This window comes from Hippoglossus stenolepis, chromosome 11 (assembly GCF_022539355.2).
Source record: "Hippoglossus stenolepis isolate QCI-W04-F060 chromosome 11, HSTE1.2, whole genome shotgun sequence".
Classification (NCBI taxonomy): Eukaryota; Metazoa; Chordata; class Actinopteri; order Pleuronectiformes; family Pleuronectidae; genus Hippoglossus; species Hippoglossus stenolepis.
Window position 1 is genome coordinate 14,465,097 of NC_061493.1, and position 26,172 is coordinate 14,491,268.

Here is a 26,172-nt window from a genome sequence, read left to right on the forward strand (position 1 = left end):
TGCTTGAGAAATCTGGTTTATTAGGAACAATGTGATCCCACTAGCTTATTGTGGATATAGCAGTAAACAACAGAAACACAATTCACTTTTTTTTAAGTGCTACAGGTTTTGCGATTATAGACATAAAACAGTACAGCAACCATAGTGCCTACATTCATATATGCACAGAGAATATAAAAAAAAAACCTTACAGTATATTGCTGTTAAACTGTTCCTATTCCTGCTCATAAATCAGCCTCTGTTCCTCTCTCACAGACACGTCACTGGAATATCTCACACCGGGAGCTGGAGGTGGTTTTTAGAGTGATAACGGAGACAAGTCATTTGGGTCTGGCAGGTGGACATTTTTTACAGATAAGCACTGAGTTATCGTCGGAGCACAAAGTTGACAAAAGGTTTAGCTGATATAGAACAGTAACACTAGACAAACCCTCCACAGAGAGAGATCACGAGGCCTCACTGAACCCAGTGGAGCGACGCAAATTCTCATTAAGCTACTTTTGTTTTCTGTCTTTTTTTTGTTGTTGTTTTCTGTTTTTAAATCAAAGATTAATACAAGTTAACTTTGGTTTCCAGCTCTCTAGAACTATACTGTTAATTTGTGGCAGTTTAAGCTGTAAATAAAGGTTTAAATCAACAGTATAGCAGCCTTAAGCCGATATTAATACGACACAGAATTTCACTTTTTAAACTTTTTCTTGTTATAATAGCAGCCAGGAAATAATGTAGTTACAGTGTGATTCCATAGAAATAGAAAAAAACAAGTGAAAACAAAACCAAAAAAAGTTAAAAGTCTGTGATCTGGTACCTCTCAATAAATAGAAAACGCAACTTCTTTGTTGTTATTTGTTATCCTCTAACCTACTCTGTTATAAATATGGTTACACATAATATTCATTGTGTGAAGACATTATCTTTCAACCATGCAACAAAGAAGTTGGAAAAAAAAAATGAAAAACCACTTTTCCATAACCGACGACTGTTCACAATAAAACATTCTGTGTGAGCCCCAAAAACGTTTCTATCCGACTGTAACACAAGACAAACATCGATGAAATCAAATATCAGGCTGAGAGGAACAAATCAATGAGTGGATGAATCTGCAGAGAAGGGACCTCTCAGGTCCCAGCTGCTCGGGACAAGCCGCCTTCGCGCTGAACCCACAGCCGTCTGTGGCCGAGCGAGGTTCTCTCAGTCCACGTCAACGTCCGAGTGGATTCTTTAGCGTGATGACAGAGTTTCTGTGGGGCCTCAGCAGCTGCAGGACACATGTTGGCTGGGTCGTGTCTCTGAAACCTGGGTGGACCGAGCGAAGGGAGGAAGAAAACTGCAACAGAGGTAGAAAATACAAAAGAACTGACGGCTTTTTCAGGGTCGCTGAGAGCCGACAGCGAGGGCGGTTTGGGGGGATTTTGAGGGGGAATGATTTAGCAGAGGAGTGTTGACACTGACTTCTCTTGAGGAGTGCACTCTTCTCGTATTAAAATCCGAAATGCAATGTTTATTTCCTGTCTACCTCGCTGTTTTGTGTTGTGCTCATCATTTCTTGCAGTATATGTCATTTTTCTTCACCGCTCTGGCAGGTTTTTCCTCTCCTTAAATAAAACCCTCTTTCTCTGCTGGGGTTTAGTGTGATGCAAGAATTCTAAATTAACATAAAAATAGCAAACAAGGAGCTTTGAAAAAAAAAGTCCTCCACTGTCCCGCCCAGGGAGAGTATAATGGTGCAGTGTGTACAGTGTTCACTGGAGCTGTCCACAGAGCCAAAGCAGCACACAAACACACACACACACACACTCACACTCACACTCACATGCACACACACTGTGCTGGTTCTAGCGAGATGTTTCCATTATAGATTCTGAGCAGCTGTTCTGTGGAGGAAGTCCTTTGAAGGACGGCTGTAGGGGGCAAACTGGAGTCCACAGTTCAAACAGGGTTCTTCGTCCTAACAAGCGGGGGGGGGGGCGGTTTTGAGGCCGCGTCCTCTCCGGCGTGGGGGTGCCATCATTATCATCTTGGTCGTCCCTGCACGCCCATCATCAAGGCCTTCAAACAGAGCTCTCTGACACATGCAGCGTCTACACTAACACTCAACGTTCATGCTATAACTAGTACAGAAGCAGGCAGAACAAAACAAAAACAGAAGAACGATAGAAATGTGACTGAGCCCTCCTCTCTCCTCAGTTGTAGCCCAGCTTAGTGTGATTACATCTAAGCTGCCTCTTTTCTAGACGTCATTCGCTCTGTATGGGCCGTGCATCAGGCTCCTTCAGTTGTTTTGATACGTGTCTGTTTTGACGTGAAGGGGTCTGAGGAAGAGGGAGTTCTCCGAGGGAAGGCCTTTGAAGAGAGCCGGATTGGGTAGAGTCTGAAGGTTGTCTCTGAGGGGTCAGGAGGAGTCTTTAAAAAAAGGATTTGAAAAAGAAGGAGAGGCACGAGGAAGAGGAGCAGGATGCCGAGGAACAAAGTCGAGTGCGGGGCTCGTTCACTTCTGCGTCAGGTAGGCTCCGATGGTGAGGCTGGCCGCCCCGATCGCCGCCAGGCCGAAGACCGTCTTGATGGAGGGCCAGGAGCAGCTGAAGACGGACTCCCCGTGTCGGTCGTACAGCTCCACGAAGGCATCCTGCGAAAACAGAAGAGGGATTCAGACACTTTATTGGGCTGTCATAGAAAATGTGTTTACCTGCGCTTGTGTCTCTGCATCAGTCGGTTATCTGATGGGTGCAGTCGACTAGAAAACCCCACGACAGATAAGTCTGGCACGTCTATCGCTCATACTGAAGACACAACACATCTAAATGCACGGTTGATGCAAATGTGATTATATTCATTTCAAAGATCTCATGAATTTTCTAAAACATGTGGCCGCTATAGCTTTTGAGTGAATGCTACTTCAAACAGGAGCAGATAGTACATTTGCATGGATCATTTTTAGCAGCAGTTTAATATTCACAGAAAGGCCAATGCAAGACTGACTTAATAATAGTCTACACAACATGTCCGCCTGTGCAAATGTGTGGCTCCAAGTGCTGTACAGTACAAGACACATTCATACACCGCACAGCCATGGGGCAGTTAGGGGAACAGTATCTCGTCCAAGGACACTTTGAAATGTGGAATCAGCTGGGAATTGAACCACTGACCTTCTGGTTAGAGGCTGATATGTCATCTTGTACGATAACGTATCTGTACTTGGCTACACAGACAACACCTGCTCCTATAAAGCCATTCATTATTGCTTTAATAATTCGGATCACACAAATTATAAGAATAATTTGACTTGACTTCAGTGTTATCTGTGCAAGAAAGATGGTTCTGGTTGGGTTAATGAAACAGATCAGATTTCTGCCTCCACTCCCAGTAGAGTCGGGGTGAATAGAGTTACGTTTGACTTGCCCATAGCACTTTAAAATGATGTTTAAGAATTATGTTTAAAATATTCAACACTCAACTGCAGCAACTCTTTCCAGAGGCGGTTTTCTCTCTACTCCGGATAATTCACAGACCTCCCAGGGAGCAGTTTTTATAGAGACATGGTTTTTTTTTCAAGAGAAAGTGTTCAAAGTCAGGCCTGTACATAATTTGGCGTAACAGAAACATTATTCCTCGAAAGTCAAAATGTATATATTTAAAATGAAAGTACATCTGAAAGAAGACTAACACAACAAACTCTCTGCCCAACTCAATACCACCAGAGGAAACAAAATCAGTTTTTTCTAATCTGATCTATACATCAAACCATTATTGATGAGCTTTATTTATAAAAGCACTTTTTTTTAACAATGTTACAAAGTGCTTAACAACAGCGAGAGTCGGGGGTACACCCTGAACAGGTCACCAGCGTATTGCAGAAACAAAAAACCATTCACTCTCCCATTCACACCTACAGTCAATTTAGAGTCTCCAGTTTTCCATTCCCCAATCTTCATGAGTGGGAGGGAGCTGGAGCACCCGGAGAAAACCCACGCAGACACCCGGAGAAAACTCAGAAAGGCCCACTGATCCATTAAGATGTAAATAGTGTTATTACACCCAGGCTGCAACATCCATCCGTCCGTCCTCTGTTTATCGTCCCTCACGCGCTCCTACGCACAACCTCAGACGCTACACGCCCAGAAACACACTGTAAACAAACATGGGAATCACAAAGAGCCCTTTGGCAACTGTACATCAACTGATTTGCTTTTTCTATTTTTGCAAGTGCACAAGCGCCGCAGCACTCAAGCATAAATATATTAATGGAACCCGGACCCTCTGAGTAACATGAATGATTTCTGCTGCTCACAGGAGTTTTTATTTAAAGAGGCCTGTTCCACACTGAGAAAGCGCAAGCGAGGCCTGGGCTGCATTTAGCTGCGTGTCTTAGACGAGGAAATACAGACATCCGCTCTTAAGAGGTGACAGCAGGAACAGCTGGACAGGAAGTCATGGTGCTAAGCCGCCAGCCCCCCCCATCCAACCACATACACACACGCACACAAGTAGATTATCTCAAATTTAACTACAGAGTGTCATCCAGTCACACAAGTTTCCGATTGAATATCAATATCAGCGTGTTGAGACTGTAGCTCATTTAGTCTTTTGAGTTCTTACTTGTAACTTGATCTGTGAACAACGGTGAATAGTTACGTTTATTTCCCTACAACATTACTGTGTCAGTCCCCATGGGAACTTATTATCATATTATTCTACTTTAATCTGTTTGCTTTAACTCAGGTTACCTTCTGTAATTACGTTTTGTGTGCGTCTCACTAGAAAACACACATTTCATTCGACCTTGATCCAAACAGAACTGGGTCATGATACTCTCCCATTAATTGTCACATTTTAACGTACGGTTTCCTTTCATCAAACAAAAAGCCCACACAGGACTAAAAAAGGAGACATCCCTTCTAGAGTGCAGTGAGGGAGACAAAAGTATTTCCTGTTTCCCCCTCGCCTCCCTTCCCGTCCTGTGGCATTCTTGAGGTTGGGGGCCAGTCGGTGACACAGAGGAGGAAGGATCAGCAGTTTCTTCCCGCTTTAGACCCTCTGGTGTCAAAACACACTGCTCTCTTAAATCAGCTGCAAATAGCTTGAACCACACGGCATTTCCTTTGTTGCAGCTGAGTGATTTTAATTATCAAGGGCTAAGACAAGAGACTCTGTGAGACTGTACCAGAGCTAAATGCTGATATGTTCTTGGAGACAATGCTAACAGGGCACAGAAAATGTATCTAATAATCTATCGAACAATTCCAGAAATCCCTGTCTGTAGGTATGAGGCTCACATATCTCAAGAACCATTCATCTTATCAGCCTTATCACACTTGGTATGTGTTTGGGTAACTTTGAATACTCAACCAGTGCTCTGTAGCAGCAGCGCGTTCACGACAACTGATTCTCCAGTTCAGGGTTCTGCGTTCTAAGTCGAGTTTCACTGAACTCTGAATCAAGAGGTGAACAGCTCTTTGTGCAGCAGAGGTGGTGCAGCCTCAGGGTTCTGTGGACTGAGTCCGGCAGCAGGTCTCTACTCGGCGTGGCTCAATTACTGCAGGTCACTTCGACAGTTTCAGAAAGAAAAGCTGCAACCAGCATTAACACAGGTCCAGCAAACAGCCCATTCCAAACAGGCAGGTTTAGAACTACCACACTAGTTTGGCCTAACCCAAGCCCTGTCTATCACTGATGATTACCTCCCCCCTCTGGCTGCCTAGATTCAGGTACTAATTATAGAACAAGCTCTTTAGTCAGACCTCCAGATGAGACCCCTTTATCTATTTTTTCACCTACGTCTGGAAAATTTACAGTTTATTGAGGCAATTACATAAAACGGCCACCAGGTCCTGCATCGGGTTAATATGGCCGACCACTTCCGGCGCGTGCTCGGCTAAAGGACAAACTCATGAAGCGTGTCCTCGGTATGTCCCAGACTGTCGGCATAGATTATCATCTATTTAAGTCTGAAACAAAAAAAGTGGGCCAATTACAGTAAGAGGTTCGTAAGAGCGGTGATGGATGTTTGAAAGAATCCCTCAAGGACACGGATGGTAATAACTCCAGACTGACTCAGGGGAGGGCTGGGAAATAGAGGAAGGCGGGAGGGGAGGAGGGGTGTCAGGTGGATATCATGAGACTGAGGCATGCTCCATTTCAGCTCCTGGAACTTTTTCACCCACACGTTAGCGAGCGGTGCTGCCGCGGCCATGTGAGCAGTGTGAAAAACAAACCCTGGCACTTTCTGTTCTCACATTCCTGTCTCTTCTGTCTCCGTCTCTATTGACTACCCATAATGAAAATGGAAGCCTTTGAAGGAAAATAAGGACAATAATAATAAGCAGCTGGCACAGGAGGACACAGAAGGTTGACCGGGACAGTAAAGGACAAAACATCTGCATTCATCACATCAACAAAAGACAACTATAATCCTCCCAAAAAAATAAAAAAACCTCATCTTTGCCCTGCAGCAAACCATCTGCCGCCAGCAGCAGGTGTGCATCTGGGAAATAAAGTCCAGGCTGCAGCTCTCTACAGTATTCACTTCTTGGATCAATGGCTTTTAAAAGGTCACAGCTGCCCCACAGAAGCCATGAATCCAGTGGGAAAGGGCCCGGCCAGGTTTACACACTCCCTTCCCATTCGTTTCTTTTTTTTTTACTACACACAATGAATCCCTGGGAGAGACACATACAGGAGTAAAGGAGTCAGACTGAGCAGCGAGGACTTGAGAGGATCCTGTACTCAGCCATGGGGTGGCAACTCTGCTGCCCGAGTGTCATTGTTACCCAGGCTGGAAGCTTCACACATGATTTGCTTTTCCCACCAGCAGGAGAGGGCCTGTCCTTGACCTCTGATTTGTTTTTCACATGATTTAGACCTCTGGGTGTCTTTCTCGCGGACACAAAGACATTCTGCACTGTCGCCTCCCTTCGATGGCCATATGTGACCAGGAAATGGGCCTAGCAACCATTTGCAGATTCCTTTGGGTAAACCCTGGGCTTGTGTGCAAGATAATGAGTCATCTTGTGCACTTGGCTATAGCTCCGTTAAAACCCCAAGCAGCGCTTTGCCAAAACAGAAAAATGATTAGGCAGTCATCTCTGCTGTGGGACGTTTCCACGGGTAATTGCGGGCAGACTGGGACAGAGAGAAAGGGGATGTGGGTTAAAGTTCAACTTGTAATTAAAGAGCCTGTTGTGGCTTTGCTGCTATATCCACCTCTGAACCGAGCTGCTCCCCACGCTCTGTTTATTTCCTAAGCATTCAAACAGTAACACACTTACAATATTGCATACGCTGCTGCTCTTTGATTTTCTAATGAGCCTCTCGCAGACTTCTCCGCAGCTAATTAAAGTCAAACTAAACTCCCATTTCAGGAGCCACAGGGAAGTAATGGGAGATTTTAAAAAAACGCAAGAAAGGCATGAATGTCCTTTGTAATTTATCTGTTTTGATCGTAGTATAGGCCACACTTATATATCCGTCTTTCATGTGTGCATATGGTTATTTTATATACCATTGCACACACACATATATATAACAACTCTCTCCACACACAAAGGGTGGCAGGAAGCCGAGCGCTCGTCTGGCAGCAAGGTCATGTTCGATCAAGTCAGGGGACTGAGACTGTCATCCATCGACCGGACTGGCAAAAATGAGATGACGGGGGAGTTTGTTGCAATACTCATTACCCGGTGAATCCCCCTGCGTCAGCACCAGCAAACAGCCTGGAGCTGAGGAGCCTGAGCCCTTCACAAATCTGCGACAACACTGCAACACCTTGAAACAACGACCTTACAGCCGAGGGAGGACGAGCAGGGAACGGGGAGGTTGTTAATATCTGGAAATGAGTCCCAATCAATAAACAAACTTTTAGTAGATCAGACCATCAAAGATATAATAAATGTTTATGTAGCATCGTTGACCTAAGACATCCTCACAGAGGTCAAACAATTAGTCAATTGCGATTAGTCGATCAATAGGTAATTATTCGTGTGCAGTTTTGCATTATCGACATTCTGCATGTAAATTTCTCTGGTGCAGAGTTAAGAGGAGAGAATCGAAACCTCGCTCATCTGTTGAATACAAAGTGACCACCGACAGCTGGTTAGCATTAGCTTAGCATCCAGACTGGTCAAAACGGGGGATTGGCTCGCGTGGCTCTTTCTGAAGCTGAGCAAATAAACACAATTAAGAAAAAAGAATCTGTGTTTAATTTGTTCTTGAGAGAAGTTATTGTTACCAGCTACGAAATGAAGCTCATTCTCCCATGAAACGACATTTTACCATTTTTCTTCTTCGATTAAACATGGTCCATCGAAATCAAGTAATTCTGTCAAACTACTATTTTAGCTTATTTTTAAAGCTAAAGGTCAAGTTATTTTTGGAGGTCAACATGTGCTCTGGGAATTTCTTATGACATAATCTGTCTTTAAATAAGCACAGAGAGCTACAAAACTGCTGAGGACACATTGAACCACTTCTGAAAAACTATTCTCCACACTAAAGCACCAAACTGTGATTAAACAAGATACTTACAATTTAATAAAACTGATGGAATTAAGCACAAAAGGTTTTTAATCTCTGGTTCCACAAGTAGCCTCACAACTACCTGCTTATTAACAGCCAGACAAGATGGTAACTCTGAAGAAACCTCAGTCTGTCTGGAAATAAAAAGAATCAAAAGGAGAGTCCTGACATCAAACCAAGGAAACAGGGAAACCTTTTTCATTTTCCTCCTCCAGAATTTCATTGAAGACTCAGGTTTCATACTTGTGTGCTTTCAACAGTCATTACACCGGACTCCAGTGTAAAGGGAGAAACACTCTTGACGTCGGATGCTATACCCCAAAGCCTCATAAATATTCAAATTTGCGTCAGCGCCAGCGTTTGTGTGTTTACAAAACAGCACGCTCCCCCGTGGGAGTGGGCCCGCTCCGCTGGAACATGAAACGTGATCGCCAGTAAATCACCAACACTCCTCATGACTCTCTTTGCTTTTTTCTTCTTATTGTCTCCATTATTTATCGTCTAAACCACCAGATAAATGAGGACTACGTATATCTTTACACATGAGACTTTGGTTTCTTAGGAGATGAATAATGCTTCAGTAAACTTGTTTTCTTTTTCATCCCATTAAGGAGGCAGCAGAAGGAGGAGAACCACTGGAGTCAAACCGTCCAATTTGTGCAGACGCATGTAGTATTTCGGAGGTTTTTCTTGGAGTGCAGAGAGATTTTTTGAACTGGCGAACATCCCCCGATCTATTCACCTACCCTTGACTGAGCAGTTGTGTGTGATCCTCGCAGGCCGTTTGTTCTCGTCGAGCTCGCTGATTTTTATTGACCAGCTTTGATCCAACGTGCAATGAAGGACTGGGCGACCTTGCGGGTACAGAGGAGCGAGCGATGCAGAGTGGGGGTTTTGCTCTCCTGTCACCTCTCTCTCCTCCAGCTCTCCTGGGTGCATCGGGACCTCTTCACACCTTCCCGATGCTCAGAGACAATCATTTACAATCAGTCACTTCTCCGCGCAGAGCGAAGAGACATCAAAGCAAAGGGAAAGCTACAGACACACAGTCCCACTCTCTCACAATAAATCAGACAACCTCTTTTATTCTTTAAAACAATCCTCTCCTATGGTTTTGACCTTGAAACCCATTTTAACCTCCAGCATTCATCCCAGATCCTTTACAATTACCACAACTTGGCACAATGGCTTCCTGAAATAGATACAATGCAGCTAAAAAGACGTCTGCGCCGAACCCATCCGGGGGAGGAAGTGACAAGAGTTGAGCCGGGCAGAAAGCTGCAGCTGCTGTGACACGACTCAATATCAAGAGGGTTTCATCTCTACCTCTGCTGCAGGGCTGCCCTCTTTAATAAAACAACTCTCTCCTGTTTAAAAGGCCACTGATGACGTGCAAGAGTAGGGAATGGAAAAGGGCCGCTGAGTCATTGCGCACACGTGTGGAGGCCGGTGTGTTTGGAGTGCATTAAACCTGGCTTCGAGAAAAGCACAGGAAGTCTGCAATGTCGGTGTCTAATAAATCTACCTTTGTGTCTCCAAGGAAACCACACGCGGTACATCGGCTGCTCTGATGATGTGTTTTTGTGGCTTCAAAAAAAACCATGTAAGCATCGTGACAGCCGAAAAGCTGCAGTGCTTTTCTCTGGGATGGTTGAGTGAAACTCTCCATCCTCGGTTGTTTTGCTGCTCGTACAAAGAGCCACTTGGTGGAGGAAACTATCTGTGGCATTCAAAACATGCAGAAGAATTCCACGGAACAAAGCGGCAAGGCCAGTTTCCCATTCACTAAAGTTAAGGTAATCATTAAACTTTCACATTTTAAACTGCTTTTTTATCAGCTTTAAATCAGCGGTATACTGCTGTGGACAGGAACTAAAGCATCACTTATTTGTGGTGAAACAAAGGAGCATGTGAGGCCCCCGTCACTGGACTGCTCTGGTGGATTGGTTCTCTGATAGAGAGCGTGGGAACCAGCGGACTCCCGAGTGGCCTGTTGCGTCTCCTGTGACAGACACAGCCCATGGGAGAGGTTCATTTCCTGTGACAGGGGCGGCACGGTGCCTCTTGCCTTAAAAGTCAGGCCCGCTCACCCCCTAAGACCTTGAGACCACACAACCACCATCTGAGCCACAGCCACGCTGATAATAGGCTGCTGTATCTATAGGACCACTGTATATGGCGTAAAGAGTGTGTGGGAACGCCATATGCAGCTTACTAATTGATCTGAACTCATGATGTCATCTGCTTTGGGATTTTCTTGAAAAGAAGCATTCAGCGTCGCCGCACTTGTGGTTTTGTGCGCTTGAAACTGAGCTTTTTCCTTTTTTCAAGCTCTTATGTAACAGAATTACACAACCCTGATGTTCTAAAACAGGGGCTTCTGTTCAGTTTGTGTGAAGTCACTTCCTGTGCCGGACACTGTGGGGATGACATCACTGTCTAGGTTGAGACTATGGCTTCTCTGTGGTAGAGCCAAGAATGGTTGAATCAGTCTGTGTGGGTAACTAGGGAAAGACTGGCTGGGCCAAACATTTAGTCATACAAATGCCGCTGTGGAGAAAGGAAGGGTGGGGTGGGGGGGTGTTAGGCACTGTAACTAAGAGATTTGTGTTTGTTTTGAACCATTAACCGACTCCTAAATCTTCGCCTCCAGTGAAAGAACAAGAAACCGTGACAAAAGGCCAGGTTTTATTTCCCGGCAATGTTGTGATTTTACTTTTGATGACATCCCAAGTTACCCCTGAAATTCAGGGAGCACTGCCAAACAAGTCGAGTGTAACATCATCCGACAGAGAATTAAACATGTTGGCGGAGGAGAATGTATTATAGGACATCAAAGCTAGACGGGCCAGCGCCTCTCGTAGTCTCCTCGCTCATACGGGAGACATCTTGTAAATTCGGCAGATAAATGAAAAGCTTGTCACTTTAGGCGCTTTCGGAGTGGTTTACACGGGGCCTCTCAGGTTGAGCTGTGTTCTCCATGTGCCCACGTGAATGAGAGAGGCCACAGAGAGCGAACAGAGCAGATTGAGGATCTCAGATGTCCGATAATGTCAGAGAAAACAGTCGTCTGTTTGAGGCGCATGCAGCTCCCTCAGGAAGACGCTTGAAAGTGGGGAATTAGAGGAGCTGAACATTTTCCATACAGTCACAGTGAAGGCATCTGCTGCCAATGGTGGAAAGTGTATTTACTTAAATACTGTACAGTTATGTCTTTCTTCTACTCTACAACACTGTAGAGAGAATTATTTTACTTTTAATAGAGCCTGACTGTTATTGATTCTTGATTCTTAGGTAGTTTCTGATATATATATATAAACCTGTTCACGCTAAGGTTATCATGTTAGAGTCCAGATCATCTGTGTTAGTGTTTTATATAATCAAGTCTTAAAAGGCTTCCGTTGTGAAAGAGATTTTTAATGTCAATGGGACTAAACTGGTTAAATAAAGGCTACTACTACTACTACTACTACTCCTAATAATAATAATAATAATAATAATAATAATAATAATAATAATAATAATAAAGTAGATTTTGCCATAGCACTTTTGTAAGGTTTTGAATGCTGTTGTACTATTACTTTTACTAAAGCAATACGATCTGAAAACTTCCACCGGTACTGGTTTTCATATTTGCATCATGCGATTGAAAAACATGTGGGAAGACAAACCAAAACTCAATATGGGAAGGAAAGCAGCTTAAACCACAGGCTGAGAGCTGAAAATTGTGAAATGCGTGACAAAACATCCCATATCCTGCATGGAGAGTGAGGTCATTTAAAAACAGGAGGGAAGGAAAGAGATAATTATTCTTCGCACATTTCAACTTCCGACAGAAAAAACCCCTAAGCCGATACCCACAGCCAAATCTTTCCAAATCTCAGAATGAGCACAAGACGTTCTCCGCACAGACATCCCCCCCCCTCTCCTTCCCCCTCCTTTCAGACTGGGAATACTGGGGGAAAGTTCAATGACCTCTCTCAGGCAACCAGCTGATTTTCATCCAGGCTGAGGGGGAAAGGAATGAGAGGAATGCATTGATGTGTGGTAACAAACAACTGCACTGTGCGCAACCCTAGAGGCCTGATATGAGAAGGAATGAACCCTGAGATAAGTCAACTGCAAAAGGAACACGGCTTAAACACACACGTACATTATGTAATAAAATAACTAGAACTACACCCATCTCAAACATAGATGAATGTAAATGAAGCCTCATTCGGTGGCTAAGAGCTGGGCTGGGTGTTACTTCTACTCCCTGTCCTTTACTTTGCCTCTCGACTGAGTTCGGTGTGACTCACAGGGACCTTGGAGAAGCTGCGCTGAGCTGTACGCTTTTTAAAAAGAAGGATTGTTTGAATTATCTGTGCAGGTTGGCTCACGCTAAGCTGTGTGACCTTCCCAGTCTGCACACACAGACCAAAGGGAAACACAGCCTACATGAGGAATGATAATAAGTTGCCTATTGTGACATCGTGGGTCTGGTGTGAAATGTGCAGAAAGCTAATAAGGAACATGTCAGTTCCTAATAGAGTTTTTTTTAAGGCTTTTTTCTCTTTGGAATAATCCATGGATAATGTCATTAGTTACATTCAGAGACTGTCTGTTGTCAAATAACATTGATGCCATGTGAATTGAAGATGAGAGTATATAAAATAGACTTTTATTCTGTAGATAAATTAACAGGCCATTTTTATTTTCATATTGTATTCTATTGCGAATTTACACCTACTATCTGTCTATCCACAATCCATCCATCATCCATCATGATAAAGAATGCTACAGTGATATCATATATATATATATATATATGATATGTATTTGTTGCTGTAATGAATGAATCTACCTGGCCTGGGATCTATAAAGTTTATCTTATCTTATTTGTATACAGGAAGACATTTACACATATATGAACCAGGGCGTTTTTTTAAATGTTCCTTCTTTATTTATTCTTGTGTTACTTAACGCCGGTGTGGTCATTCCTCGGCTTTCTAGTCAGGAGGTGGATCAGCTGAGAATCAGATGATTGTTGAGTCAGATGACTTTAACAGGAGACCTGAACTATGTTTGCTCTGTAAATGTCTCTGGAGTGAGCTAATCTACGCCCACTTTACTTAACAGCATGAACTCCAATGAGATCAAACCCTCTTTATCTACTAGCTACATTTGTTTTGCTTTGGTCTTTCAACCTTGGCGGTGGAGACCATAATTACTTTTTTTTCCCGACTATCACCTCGCCAGCCTGGACCTGGCTGCGGTACATGTGGCGGTCAGAGGGTATGGACTGTGTGTTTATGGCTTTACAAGCCTCCTCTCCCTGCTCTCCTCCTCTACAACCCTGTTAGCCTCACCTCCTGATCAAAGACTCCTTGTGAAGTTCAGCCATTTCATCCAGGAATATTTTTCTAACCCATCTCCTCCCTGGAGTGCAGGAATGTGGACTCGTATTAATGAGAATATTGAAGGTCAAGGAGTCTGGCTGCCTCACCCTGATAGACTGGGTGGCTTCAGAGGATGAGTTTGAACCAGCCAGCTGATAATTTGACACAGTGACAATCACAGCTCTTTTTTTTTATAATGAAATTCTGTAGATTAAATGGAGAGAAAACGCATTGTTATTGGACTCTCTCTCTTTTTCTTTTACAACCACAAGTGGTCATAAAGTGTGAAAGATAAAGGAAGCACTTTACAGGTCAATTAGCAGAGTTGATTAAACTACTTGCGGTTACATTTGCAGACACGAGCCTCGTCTAGACAGGTCACAGAGTTAACGCTTCTCTATAAAGCAAAGGGGCGCCTGACATAACTGAATCCAGGCATCGTAAAAATGAAAAGAAAAAGAATCAAAATCTGATGCCTCCTGAGAACATACACACACATTAATCACTGTACTGTCAAAAAAATACCAAAAAATGATAAATAAAACACCTAAGAAGAAAAGGAATCACTGTCAGTTCTCCTTCTTCCAAGTCTCTCCATTGCCTTTGAAGTAACTGTCATTATTTGAGAGTTGAATAACCAATTAAAGGCAGCATTTGGAGTAGACTTGTATAACAGCCCCACGGTGCTGCTGGGATATTCCTGTCGGAGGTAGGTCAGTGTAGCAGTAGTATTTCCCAGAAAGCAACAGGGGTTATCTGTTACAGTGACAAAATGTCTTCACCACTGAAGCACGCTCATCCTCGCTGCCACGACTTCCTACGACATAACTGCATCAACGTACTGTGCAAAGCTTTTATCTCACAATCGGAGTGTATTGCTTTTTTTCCTGCAACCAGGTGAATGTTGTCAGCGTGAGAAAATATCTCACCGGGGTCTTTCTTTCACCTGCACACAGCCACCGTGTTAATTGAGTCTCTGCTCGGCGATACCGACACAGCCTCATCGGAAACGCTCAATCAATGCAACATAGTCAAAGTGATATCCGAGCAACGGCTGACCTCACTCACAGCGTTGACTGAAACAGATCAGATTTCCTGTGGGACGTTTGCTGCGCTGCCCAAAAATCACATTGGTTGTAGGAGGGGTGCGGAGAGTTATTTACCCCAGACCTCCACAGACCAGGCAGAGAAATCTATTTATCATTATCTGGCTGTTGTCAGTTTTTGGGAGGGCATGTACTCAGCATTTCAGAGAAGAGCCAATAATGGCATGCTGTTTGTTAATGGCCAGTGCTGTGGCTAGTTGCACTGGGAAATCCCAGGAGAGATGGTGCTTGTGTGTGTGTCTGTGTGTCTGTGTGCATGTGTGTGCATTTGTTCAAGTGTGTGCGCACTGCTAACAGGAAGCTTGGGACCCCGGGGCCATCTGCTCCCTGCCATGGCTCACATGTCACCCTGTGACAACACAGCATTATTGATTCACACTACCACATCCACTTCTGTGTGTACACACTGTTGTGCCACAGTGGATGTGTGTGTGCATGTGCGTGAGTGTGTACACAGCCATTTTGTGGACGGCAAATAATTGATTTGCACCAGGACATCCGCTTTTGTGTTTGCTCGCCTGTGTGCGTACATTCATAAACTTTCAAAACCTTGAAAAGCGACAGTTCAACCAGATAACCAGATAAAGTTAATGGAATAACAGTGTTTTGCTAAAGCTGAGGCTTGTATTAATGATAATAGAGAGGTAACACTTGAATCTGCTGCAGGTTCTCTCAGCAGTACAGAGTATTTTAGCCTTTCTTAGCTCATTGTTTTGGTTTTGCTTCACTGGCACTGGCGTCATTCTTAGATGCTTCAAGCAACAAAGCAAAAAAGCTCAAAAACCCAATCTATGCTACCTCGCCAGCATCAAACAGCTGACAGACGACTACCTTGAACACAGAGTGAACATACTGGACTGATTTAACGGCTCAAGATTAAGATATTTTTTCTCGGTGGAGACCAAAGCAGAGCTAAAAAGAAAGTGAATAGTAGTAGACTGGATGCTGGACACATGAGAACAAATTAATGATGCCCCACCAAGCATTACTGCTTTACAATCTCTAGCTACTGCTGAGTCTTGTACCAGAATCCTATTGGTAATAATAAACATGTATTTGTTTAAGCATTAAAAAGAATAATTTGAAAACTTATTTTAAACCAATGCCACAGGTACTAAACACAAACCTCTGCGGTTACTGGGACAATTTCTTTGGCTGGAAACGTTTCCAGAAGAAACTGTCAATCAATGTCGGGTAAATTAAAAATAATCTTATTTGCAGGATTTACTCTTTAGGTTATACTTTCCATAAACAATGCTTTCCCTTCATCAACAACGCAGAAATAGGACATAATATTTGCGGCTGCAGTTTAAACAGCAGTAGCCATTGTTTCTCTGGAAATTAATTGAGAATATTAAATCATAAAAAAAAAATAATAGAAACCTTTTGGGGGGGTTTGTCCCAAAAATATCTACAGAAGCTAGACAATGGGAGGAACCGTTTAACCTTGCCCTATATTGATATAGCGCCGCTTGCAAGGGTGGGCCCTATGGCAAAGTCAACTGGTGTCTCAGTGGGCTCCTCATTATCCAGCTCCCACCATGACAGGAAAGGTGGAAAACTCTTTTATCTGACATCTCAAACGCTTAATTTATTTTCCATGCAGAGCGGCAGCGGGTTTACGATAAGCGTCGTGATCGCACAGAGGCGAACAGGCCGGGGATTTACGAGTAACATGACAATTAAAGGACCACACGGGAGTAGTGATGGTAACACTACTATATTTAGAGGCCTCTCACGTGTCCCTGCATTTTTCAGGGATCCGGGGTGTTACCTGACACTGGAGGCCTTGTCTCTGGGTATTAGCGTGTTGTTTGTGAAGAGGCCCGGCACGTGCACGTTTATAAATGAGTGTTTATGGTGCTGGGGTAAGCAGACAGAAGGAGATGAGAATAAAGAAGGGAAATAGAGAGAGGTAAGCTCCTGACGGCAGCTCAGACAACCTTTGAGATTCTACTTGAGGGGCATCCATTTAGTGTCCGAGTTTATCTCCTCCATTTATTATTCACCAGTGAGTGTTCTGCCTGGGATAGTGGTGCTTTTAAACAGCTCAGTGTCCCTTATGAAACAGGAAGACAGCAGGTTGAGGTGATTTAAGCAAAAATAATCAAAGGAAACACAATCATATGGCTGAATCCACAGATACCAGTCTGCAGGCGCCTCACATGGGCTCCAGCAGCCTGAACAGAGAGTCATAATAAACAAAACAAAAAACCACACGCACACGTCAGCACGCCGGCCGACTACAGTTCATTTCCTGAATGGAGCGCGCTCAGCTGACATGATAGCCTGTCCAACAAAAGAACCAAATCGCACACGCCCTCCGCTCAGGAAAGAAACACCCAGGTCATCTCCATTATTTATTTACAGTCGCAGTTCCCCCAGCAGACATTCCTCCGGCTCTTCTGAGGAGGCCCAGAAATAAGCACACAGGATGGGGTGGAGCGTCTCGGGGGGGGGGAGCGAGGCCGTGGAAAACCGGCAGAGCGTTTGTAAAGCCCCAGAGTTACGTTCCAGAAACTGAAACTGTATAACTCTGCTAATCACGTTAAAGGGAAAGTTCAGACAAAAATGAAAATTCCCTCATTATCTACGCAACATTCTGCCGATGGAGGGGTGGCTGAAGTATTTGAGTCCACAGAACACGTTTGGAGTTTCAGGGGTAAACAGTGTTTCAGCCAAATCCAATACAATTTAAGTAAATGGTGACCACTTCTTCAAATGTAAAAAATCAATAGAAAAAAAACCATAAAACGCCTCCATACTGCTCCTGTGGTGTCATCCAAGTGTCTGGAAGCTCTGATATTAAAATTATACTCAAAACAGCGTCATTTACACCATGTTTTTAGTCTAGATGTGATCTACGTGCGTACTAGGCTCCAAAGGAGGAAAAGAGCAGACATTTAGGCTAAAAACATGGTTTTGATTTATTTTTCTGTTGTTTTTATACGTTTGAAAAAGTGGTCACCATGTACTACAATTGTGTTGGATTTGGCTAAAACACTTCTTACTCCTGGAACTCCAAAAATGTTTATTGGACTCAAACACTTCCCCCACGCCTCCATGGGCATAGTGGTGAGTAGATAAGTGAATTTTAATTTTTGGGTGAACTATCCCTTTAAATGACTGTTTCCCATACACAGCAAAGGTGCTCATTTTCTGGCATGTTCATGCCACGCATGGAATGGTAAACATGACATCGAGGCAAGTGTCACGTCGAGCTGAAAAGATCTGAGAGTGCAGGCCTGACCTCATGTTCCAGTGAAGAGAATGAGAAAAAAAACAAATTCTCTTTGTTTTAGTTTTGAAGAGATGCCGTGTTTCTCTGATTAAGAACGACAGCATGTCTGCAGTTTGAAGATCAACTTGATTTTACTGTCAGAAAATAAAAGAATCGCGGTTCAAATTTCGAATAAATAGCTGAATTAATAATTTATGGCACAGTATCCAGCTGCCACAAAAGCTTTGGTTTGTTGTTGAATGCAGTAAAAGTCTGGAAAGTAATGAGGCAAAGTCAGACTTGCTTTTTCTCGAAGAAAATTATTTTCGGTGAGAATAGGAACAAAAAGATATAGTAACCAGGTGTGTTTCAAGGGAATTCCGCGGCCCTGGGCAGAAGGGACCAAACCAAACACCCACCACCAAAAAATTAACACAATACCAAACCACATTATTCTAACCTTCAAATGATTACTTTAGTATCCAAATTAGTGCAAACCCCAACCACCATCCCAAGCACATCACACTTCACTCCGTTAGACGTTCTAGTCTTCAACCAAACTTCAGAAATTACGAGGCTTTTGGCTCTGGTAGTGGGGTTGCAGTTTCCTGTATATAGCAATCACAGAATATAGCTCTAACGAAATTCGTTATTGAGGAGGAACATAATCTGAAGTTTTTGGCCCCCCCCCCCCCTCAGCTCGAGCCCCAGGTTCTTTGCGTACCTGCTGCATCGCCCCTGGTGGTAACATCACATGTAGCAGATTTTTCAGTAAATTGTGCCCCAAAATTCCTTTATATATCAGGCATGGATGTAAAGATACAAATTATATAAATCTTTTTCAATGTAAAGGTGAAGATAAAAGTAAAATGAGATCCTTATATACGTACCAAACAGTCAACCATTAGTTTCTTTTAGGCAGATAAACCTCAGCAGTAGAACTGACTGAAGGAGCCTTTTTATTGTTATTCTCACCACACCTCCTAAAGAGGTTTAGACATTCTTCCTTAAGTATTCCAAACACTCAGAGACCCAGATAGCAGCGAGACTGGAGATCTCTCCTGGGCTGCTCCTTAAAGAAAGCATTAATGTCAGATTGATTCAGAAACGTACAGCCCAGAGCTGCCTGCGTCTGTAGGAAATGTTTCTGCGATTACAGTTGCCGGGCTGACGGGTGTAAACACAGTGGCAGATGGTGAGCGACTGGGGCCTGCGCAGCAAAAGGGGTACAGTACAGGGGGGAAATCTTGGCTGCTTCTCGCCACACTAAGCCCTTTTGTCTCTATTACAGAGCTGCGAGTCCACATCAAGAGATAACATTGTCGTTGAAATCTCCAAACTCGGCCTCAGCTGCAGAGTTTTCTACTCTTGCGGCGCCGAAACGATGTCGTTATTTCTCCGTTTGGAAATGATGGGTGGGAGTGAAAACCCCTGAATGCTATTTGCATGAGTAATCGTTCCTCTGTGTGATTGCTGGGAACAAGAAATCCTAGTTGGTCCCACAGTCTAGGTTGTGAGGTCGGACTGATAAACAACATCAAATGAAGAGATGGAAAAAGGAAACAACTGACTGTAACGTGCAGAGTGAAAGGAGAAGATCTACCATGACTTATAGAGCTTATTACAGAGCACATCTCCTCAAATGTAGCATTCCCACCATTACCAATGGAGGCTTGTTTTTGTATGTTGACAGCCAAGGGAAACCTTCAAGGCTTGAACACCGGAATGGTGCAATAGTTAGTGGCTGACTTGCTAAAGATAAAGAATTAGAATCAAGAGGACACAAATTGAATGTAAGTGAGACCTCTTTAACTCTTCCATGATGGGCTGTATGTGCTTCCTTTATGATTCAGTTTGTTTGTTTGTTTTTTTCTTTCCTCTCTTCCCCGCCGACATGTCCCCTATATGGAGATTAATGACTTCCTCGCTGTACTAGATCCACTCAGCCGCAACAAGGGAGTAGTGGGGTGCAGCCAGACGCCTGCAACACCGTAGCAACATGCAGGTCCCACCCGTTGATGGGCAGATTGTGCTCGGGGAATCCCCCACTGGTTGGACCCAAACCAAGCCAACGTACATTGTCCTGTCCTCACACACACACACACACACACACACACACACACACACACACACACACACACACACACACACACACACACACACGAGACACACAGAGAAATAGGCCACCTGGTTAGCAGCATTCCTCAGACACCTGATCCTGCTGTTTGAGGCTTAAAAAAAAGGGCTTTACGCCCCTCAGCTCCAACATGACGAAAACACGACTCGAAAACAAGACGACAGAGCTAAAAGTTTGCGTCTGTGTGATTACGTGCTCAAATGACAATGCTAACATCCTGGTGTTGAGTACAATGTGTGCTATGTTCACCACCCAAAGTTTTGCATGTTAGCACTTGCTTGTTGGCACGAGTCAGAAATAACAGCTAAGACAGTTGAAAATGTGTTTTCACGTGGTTATTCATAAACTGAGGAATTAGACATTTTGAAATTTTTACCTGAGGCTGGCGCTAAGATGAAAACCCAGTTGTTCTCCACAGTTATTACAGTTTATCCTGAAGGGCTGGTCAATGTGTGAAGCAAATTTCATGGCAATCCATCCAATGATTGAGATATTTCACAATAAAAAACACAATTTGTAAAATCATTGTGACACTAGAGGAAAAATCATTGGATAACCAAACTCGATACGATTCATCCTCTGGGCACCATCAATGTCTGAACAACAATTAATATCCAATAATCCTTAATATTCAGATGAACTGAAAACTACAATTTGTAACCTCATTGTGACTGTAGAGGAAAAGTCATAGGATAACCACACACCAACAATGGTTCGTCCTCTGGGGATCATCAAAATGTCGTAACTATAGTTGTTGAGATATTTAAGTCCAAACCACAGAGGTGGACCAACCAACTTACTGACAGACATTTGCATCTCTAGAGCACGACTAAAAATAACGGAGATGAAAAAACAGGAATCAGTTTCGGAAGCTGATCTCATTTAACCTTCCAAAGTTGTGAAACTGTGGCTTTTCTCCACAACACATTTAGGCATTTGCTCTGTGCTGCCCCCTCAGGCAGTAAATATAACAGAGGTCAAGCATGTAATTTCAGGAGTTGAACGCCGCCTGCCACTTTGTTCAATCATTTTTTATTTACTGCAAGCACCAGTAAATAAACACATTTGTGCACCATTTGTGGGTGAGACTGTGGCCTCGATACAATCGTCCCCTGATGTGAGCAATTTCTCTCACCACAAAGGTTGAGTTTGAAACCGAGCGTTAGGGAACAGTGTTTCACACCCTGGAGCGAGGGAAGTAATCAGTGCAGAATGGCTGCAATTTCACCCTGAGCTTTGGATTTGGCAAATACAGTAAGTGCATTGTTATTTTGCATGTGCAGATAGCTGTATTTAACTAAAACTATATTTGACTCACTGGTGATGGCTAGACTCAACAATGATTAGTGGGCACTACTATTTTAGGCTCAAATTGTCTCAGAAACAACAGGAAACAGAGGGTGGCTGATAGAAACCTGTTTCCACACCACTCTCACATGTCAAAATGTCAGTAATGGGTTGATTAGCTCCCACCTTTGTTTTAAGAGTGGTGGAAAACACAGGATTCACCCCTGAGCAATAACACAACGGATAGCATGAGCGACCATAAACACAACCTGCCTGAACGCAACCATGTTTGTTCAACGTTGGGAAGCTGCGTCAACACAACCAAAAGAAATAGTGTCTCTTGTTTTGGTCAACAGTGAAGCGACGGATACATGAAATGTGCTTTATTCTGATTCATTTTCTTACATTTACCTGGCAGATATTGGATGAAATGAAGGAAATGACCCATTATAAGTGTGACCCCAAAATGGATGGACAAGTCCCTCAGAAAGGTCTATGATGAGCGACTTGGATTTAGAAATGTGGCACGTTTGCTTCTTTGCAATCCACTCGAGACTTTCACAATAAAACAGCTTGTTTGCCACATTAGTACCAATCAGTGGCGGCCATTGTTCAAGCCAAACCAGGCTACAACTGAAGACACTGAGGTCGTGTCCTCAGGTTTTTTCTGCAGCTGCATGGGGATGTGCATTCTACCATCAAAAACTAATACACAAGGAGTGTTTGATTCGTGGATTCTAATATTCTTGTGTATAAAGCCAAGAAAAATAAAAGAATGGGTGAATAAAAAAGATTCACTGTTAATCAAAGTTTCTCTGCCCACAGCCCCGCGATCACTCAAGGGAAATATCTCCAACATGTGAGTTATGTGGATTCAGAACTCAGGAAGACGTCAAACGAATCAACCAACTACACAAAAAAAAACATTGCAAAGTCGTCAGTAGAAAACCAAACTTTTCTGTCCAAGCACAGCTATGAATAAGGAGAAAACAACCTCTATTTGGCACACGCTGAATGACTTCATTATATTTGTCCATGAAAAAAAGGAGACGCTGAATTTCACAAACCCAGTCCAGAGCGCAGACAAAGCTCTGTGCCTGCAGTGTCAGTTATTAAAGGTCAGGTAACAACAAAAACACACGTTAGGAAATTCCCCACAATGATGAAGGCATTCAAATGAACATCTAAATCAACACCAGTGTCTGATGCTGGAGCTCTAAAGCATTAAGGCTGATTAGAGTGCACTGTGTTAAATTGTTTTGGAGCCTCGTTTGAGCCCACTTCACTTGGATGTGGCTTTTGAGCTGTTGAGAGCAGAAATCCACCAAAGTGACCCAAACTGGAGACATATGTTGTCAAATAATCCTAAATAATCCTTTGGATTAAAAAAAGACTGTGCTTTCGCTCTCCAGTGGATGCAGAGCAGCAGAGATACAACCCTCTCCGCCCGGATGGAAAACACAGACGATGATGATGACCTACATTATCGTGCAGTGGGCACAGGCTCCAGAGACACAGAGCAGGCCGGCCTGTGGCAGCTTCAAGGCACAGGTCTGGGGGAAAAAAGGCAGACAAAAGAGTTCCAACCTGAATGCACAGAGGAGTGCATGTAAAACACATGCGGCTGTGGGGATGAGCGCCCTCTGTTCCTGGAGGGCTCCCCCCCTCTGTGGCTGCCTTTGATATGTGCCACAACCTGCCACCTCCAGGGGCAAGGCACACTCAAGGGGAATGTTAAACGGTCCTTCCCTTTGAGAAGATATGTTCAATATGAATCATTGATGACCGCCCCCCCCCCATACATCTCCAAATCTGATACCTTCCAGCTAAAATAACCAAGCAGCACAAATGTTATGCTCTCATTAAGAGCATCACTGCTAATTAGAGGCTAATTCATGGCAGATTGGTTCAACAGCTGCCGGGGAGCAAAGAAGTCACAGAAACAGAAATGGATTTCTCTCTGTGCATCTGTGCAGGAAGTGTGTTCTATAGATGCCTGCCCTCGTTCCTACCTGAAGCCCGTGTGTGAGCTCAACCCTGACCGGCCATGCCCAGAGGCCTGAGCACATTAATTCAATAGTTTTCTCCTTGCTGACATGTGTCTGGCCTCTTCCCTTCTGCTGGGATTATGACTCATTGCGTCACATCCACCCTGCTGCACCAGAGCTCCACAGCACATGAGGCCTCAGAGAATGAAAATTAATGAATCAGCCTTGCCGGGCTTTTTCTACTGTGACACATGAAAATATTGGTTTTGTGAACTGGATTTTCCTGGATCTTTACCCTGCGCTGTCCCTGACGTCTGCGTGGCTGCCACTGGCGATCCACAGGGCGGGCTCTCCTAATACAGCGTCGGGAGGTGTGACAGAGCACGCTCCCTGATTGGCCAAACGAGTTAAACAGCCACCGCGAACGTCCAATCGGAGCAGCCTCCTGAGTGAGGCCGTCCATCTCGATCGCTCCCTAGCGCTTGTCGTGCGTAATGGACACATCTCGAGCTGGATTTTTATTAATGATCACCATAGGACGTGGTTTTAACGTTGTGTGACATTTAACCCAAGCAGAAAGCACGTGCTGATCCCACACACACACATGTACGCAGCTGAAATTCACTGATTTAAAGCGAAAAGAGCGAAGGAGCACTTTTGCGCCGCTGTGGCACCAGAACTGCAGCTACACGGGAATCACACCTACCCATCCCCCGTTGTCTTTAATCCAGCTGTTTAGAGGTCCATTCAAATACTCTGTCATCCACTCCGCGATGTTGTCCACCTGCGATGTCATCTCCTCCCGGGCCGCGCACTCCACGCACACCGTGCCCCCGAACTCGAAGAAGGCGATAATCCGGCCCCAGTTCACCCCGTCCCGGAACAGCTCGTCGATCACCTCGGCGAACCGCCTCTGCGCCGTGTTGGAGGTGAGGTAGAGCTGCCGCGACATCTCCGTGAAGTCCGGCTGGTACATTCTCTCAAGTTCGTCCCCAGCCTCCCGCAGGACCCTGTGGATGGCATCGTGCGGCTCGGACTGCGGGAGCCGTCTGAACAGGCTGGGGGTGCTCTCGTTGTCGGGCCCGGTGCTGGCTTCGCGGCACCGGCGCACCAAAGTCGGCGGAGGGGCAACTATCGACCCGTTATCCGCTTCATCCTCGTCCCGGACATCATCGAACCCCCACTCGTAGCCCCTCTTAGAGAGTTTATGGCAGATGTACTTTTCCACAATATAACGATTACTCTCGCTCGCCATCCCGGCTTAATTTGGGCACTTTGTGTAGACAGATGGTGTCCTAAATCAAATGCATTATGATCGGATGTGCACTGCTCCTTACGCACAAGCCTGTCCCGAAATCCGGTTCCACAAATTCAAATGTAAGCGATGCAAGCGAGTAATCCCCGCCAGCAGGCAAAAAACGCTTCAAGAGTTGAGGAAATCCTTTGATTAAAACTGTACAGAAAACGTTTTAAAAGTCAAAAATGTACTGAGTCCGTGGAAGCAGCAATCTTCATTTCCCGATTCCTTGGAGGGACATGGGCGACCTTCTCTCAGCATAGAAATCCAATATGCGGAAGAGGGTTGGAGTATAGTGTTGCTCTCCAGTGCACGTTACCCAGAAGTGGTTAAAAAACCCAGAAGGACATGAATGAAGGCCGGAGTTGTGCGCGCCTGAAGGGGCGTTAAAACGCCGCCAACTGTTTTAGCAGCGTTTTTACGCACAAACCGTGCGCGGGACCGTGAGCCAGACAAGGTCGGACTGGAGTCCTCTTCCTCCGCGGCTGCTCCTCATATCCTCTTCAGCAGCAGCAGCAGCCTGCCCACCGCCGCCAGTGGGCCGCGCTCTCGCTGGTGAGGTATTCCTGACGTCAGCCACGCAAAGTAATTCCTTTGACTGCGCATGGAGACTCCGAGTGAATGATGAAGAAGTGCACTAAGGACCATTAACAGCGTATATTCTTATTAATAGGTGTTTAAACAACGTTTTTTCTTTTTTAAGACTTCACCCAGACAGCTTTCATTCGGCTGCTCGCCCAGACAAGAGCAAGGGAAGCTCTTTAAAAGATGTTGGCTCATTCATGAGCAGCACACAGGGCTACTTTGATGTGGTCCAGCCACCCCCTTGTGGAAGGAGATCCAGTGTTGCAGCACAAAATTTATGTACCTGTATACAATTTCCCTCCGTCCTTTGATGCCCTTTCTATTGTCCTTTAGCATTTCTTTTACACCACATGTCTACTTCTTATTCTCAAATGGGACAAACAAAGCATCAAAAAATCCTGCGTGCTGCAAATTTGAGAGAGAGGGATGCTGCTGCTCTGGAAAGTCCCCTCATGGAAGATTAAAATCTCATCACATCAAACAGAATACTTAAATTCCCACAACCCTTCCCGAACAGCCACTGCATGAAACTTCTGAAAGACACCACTCACTCGCACTGAACTGAGACTTTCAGCCAAAGTGTTTTCCTCAACCAGAAATCAGCTGAAGCGAAGCTGCGTAACTGATACAATTTAAGAAGATTGTAACATCTTGTCATTT

General features: G+C 44.3%; 1 protein-coding gene across 1 annotated transcript; it reads right to left on the reverse strand.

Moving 5' to 3' along the window:
- bcl2b (BCL2 apoptosis regulator b) lies at positions 1-25,477 on the reverse strand. Its single transcript, XM_035169244.2, has 2 exons — positions 24,337-25,477; positions 1-2,626 (listed from the first exon to the last, which is right to left on the reverse strand). The coding sequence occupies exons 1-2, from the start codon at positions 24,883-24,885 to the stop codon at positions 2,489-2,491; spliced, it is 687 nt and encodes a 228-aa protein (XP_035025135.1). The 5' UTR covers positions 24,886-25,477; the 3' UTR covers positions 1-2,488.
- Positions 25,478-26,172: the final 695 nt, after the last annotated feature.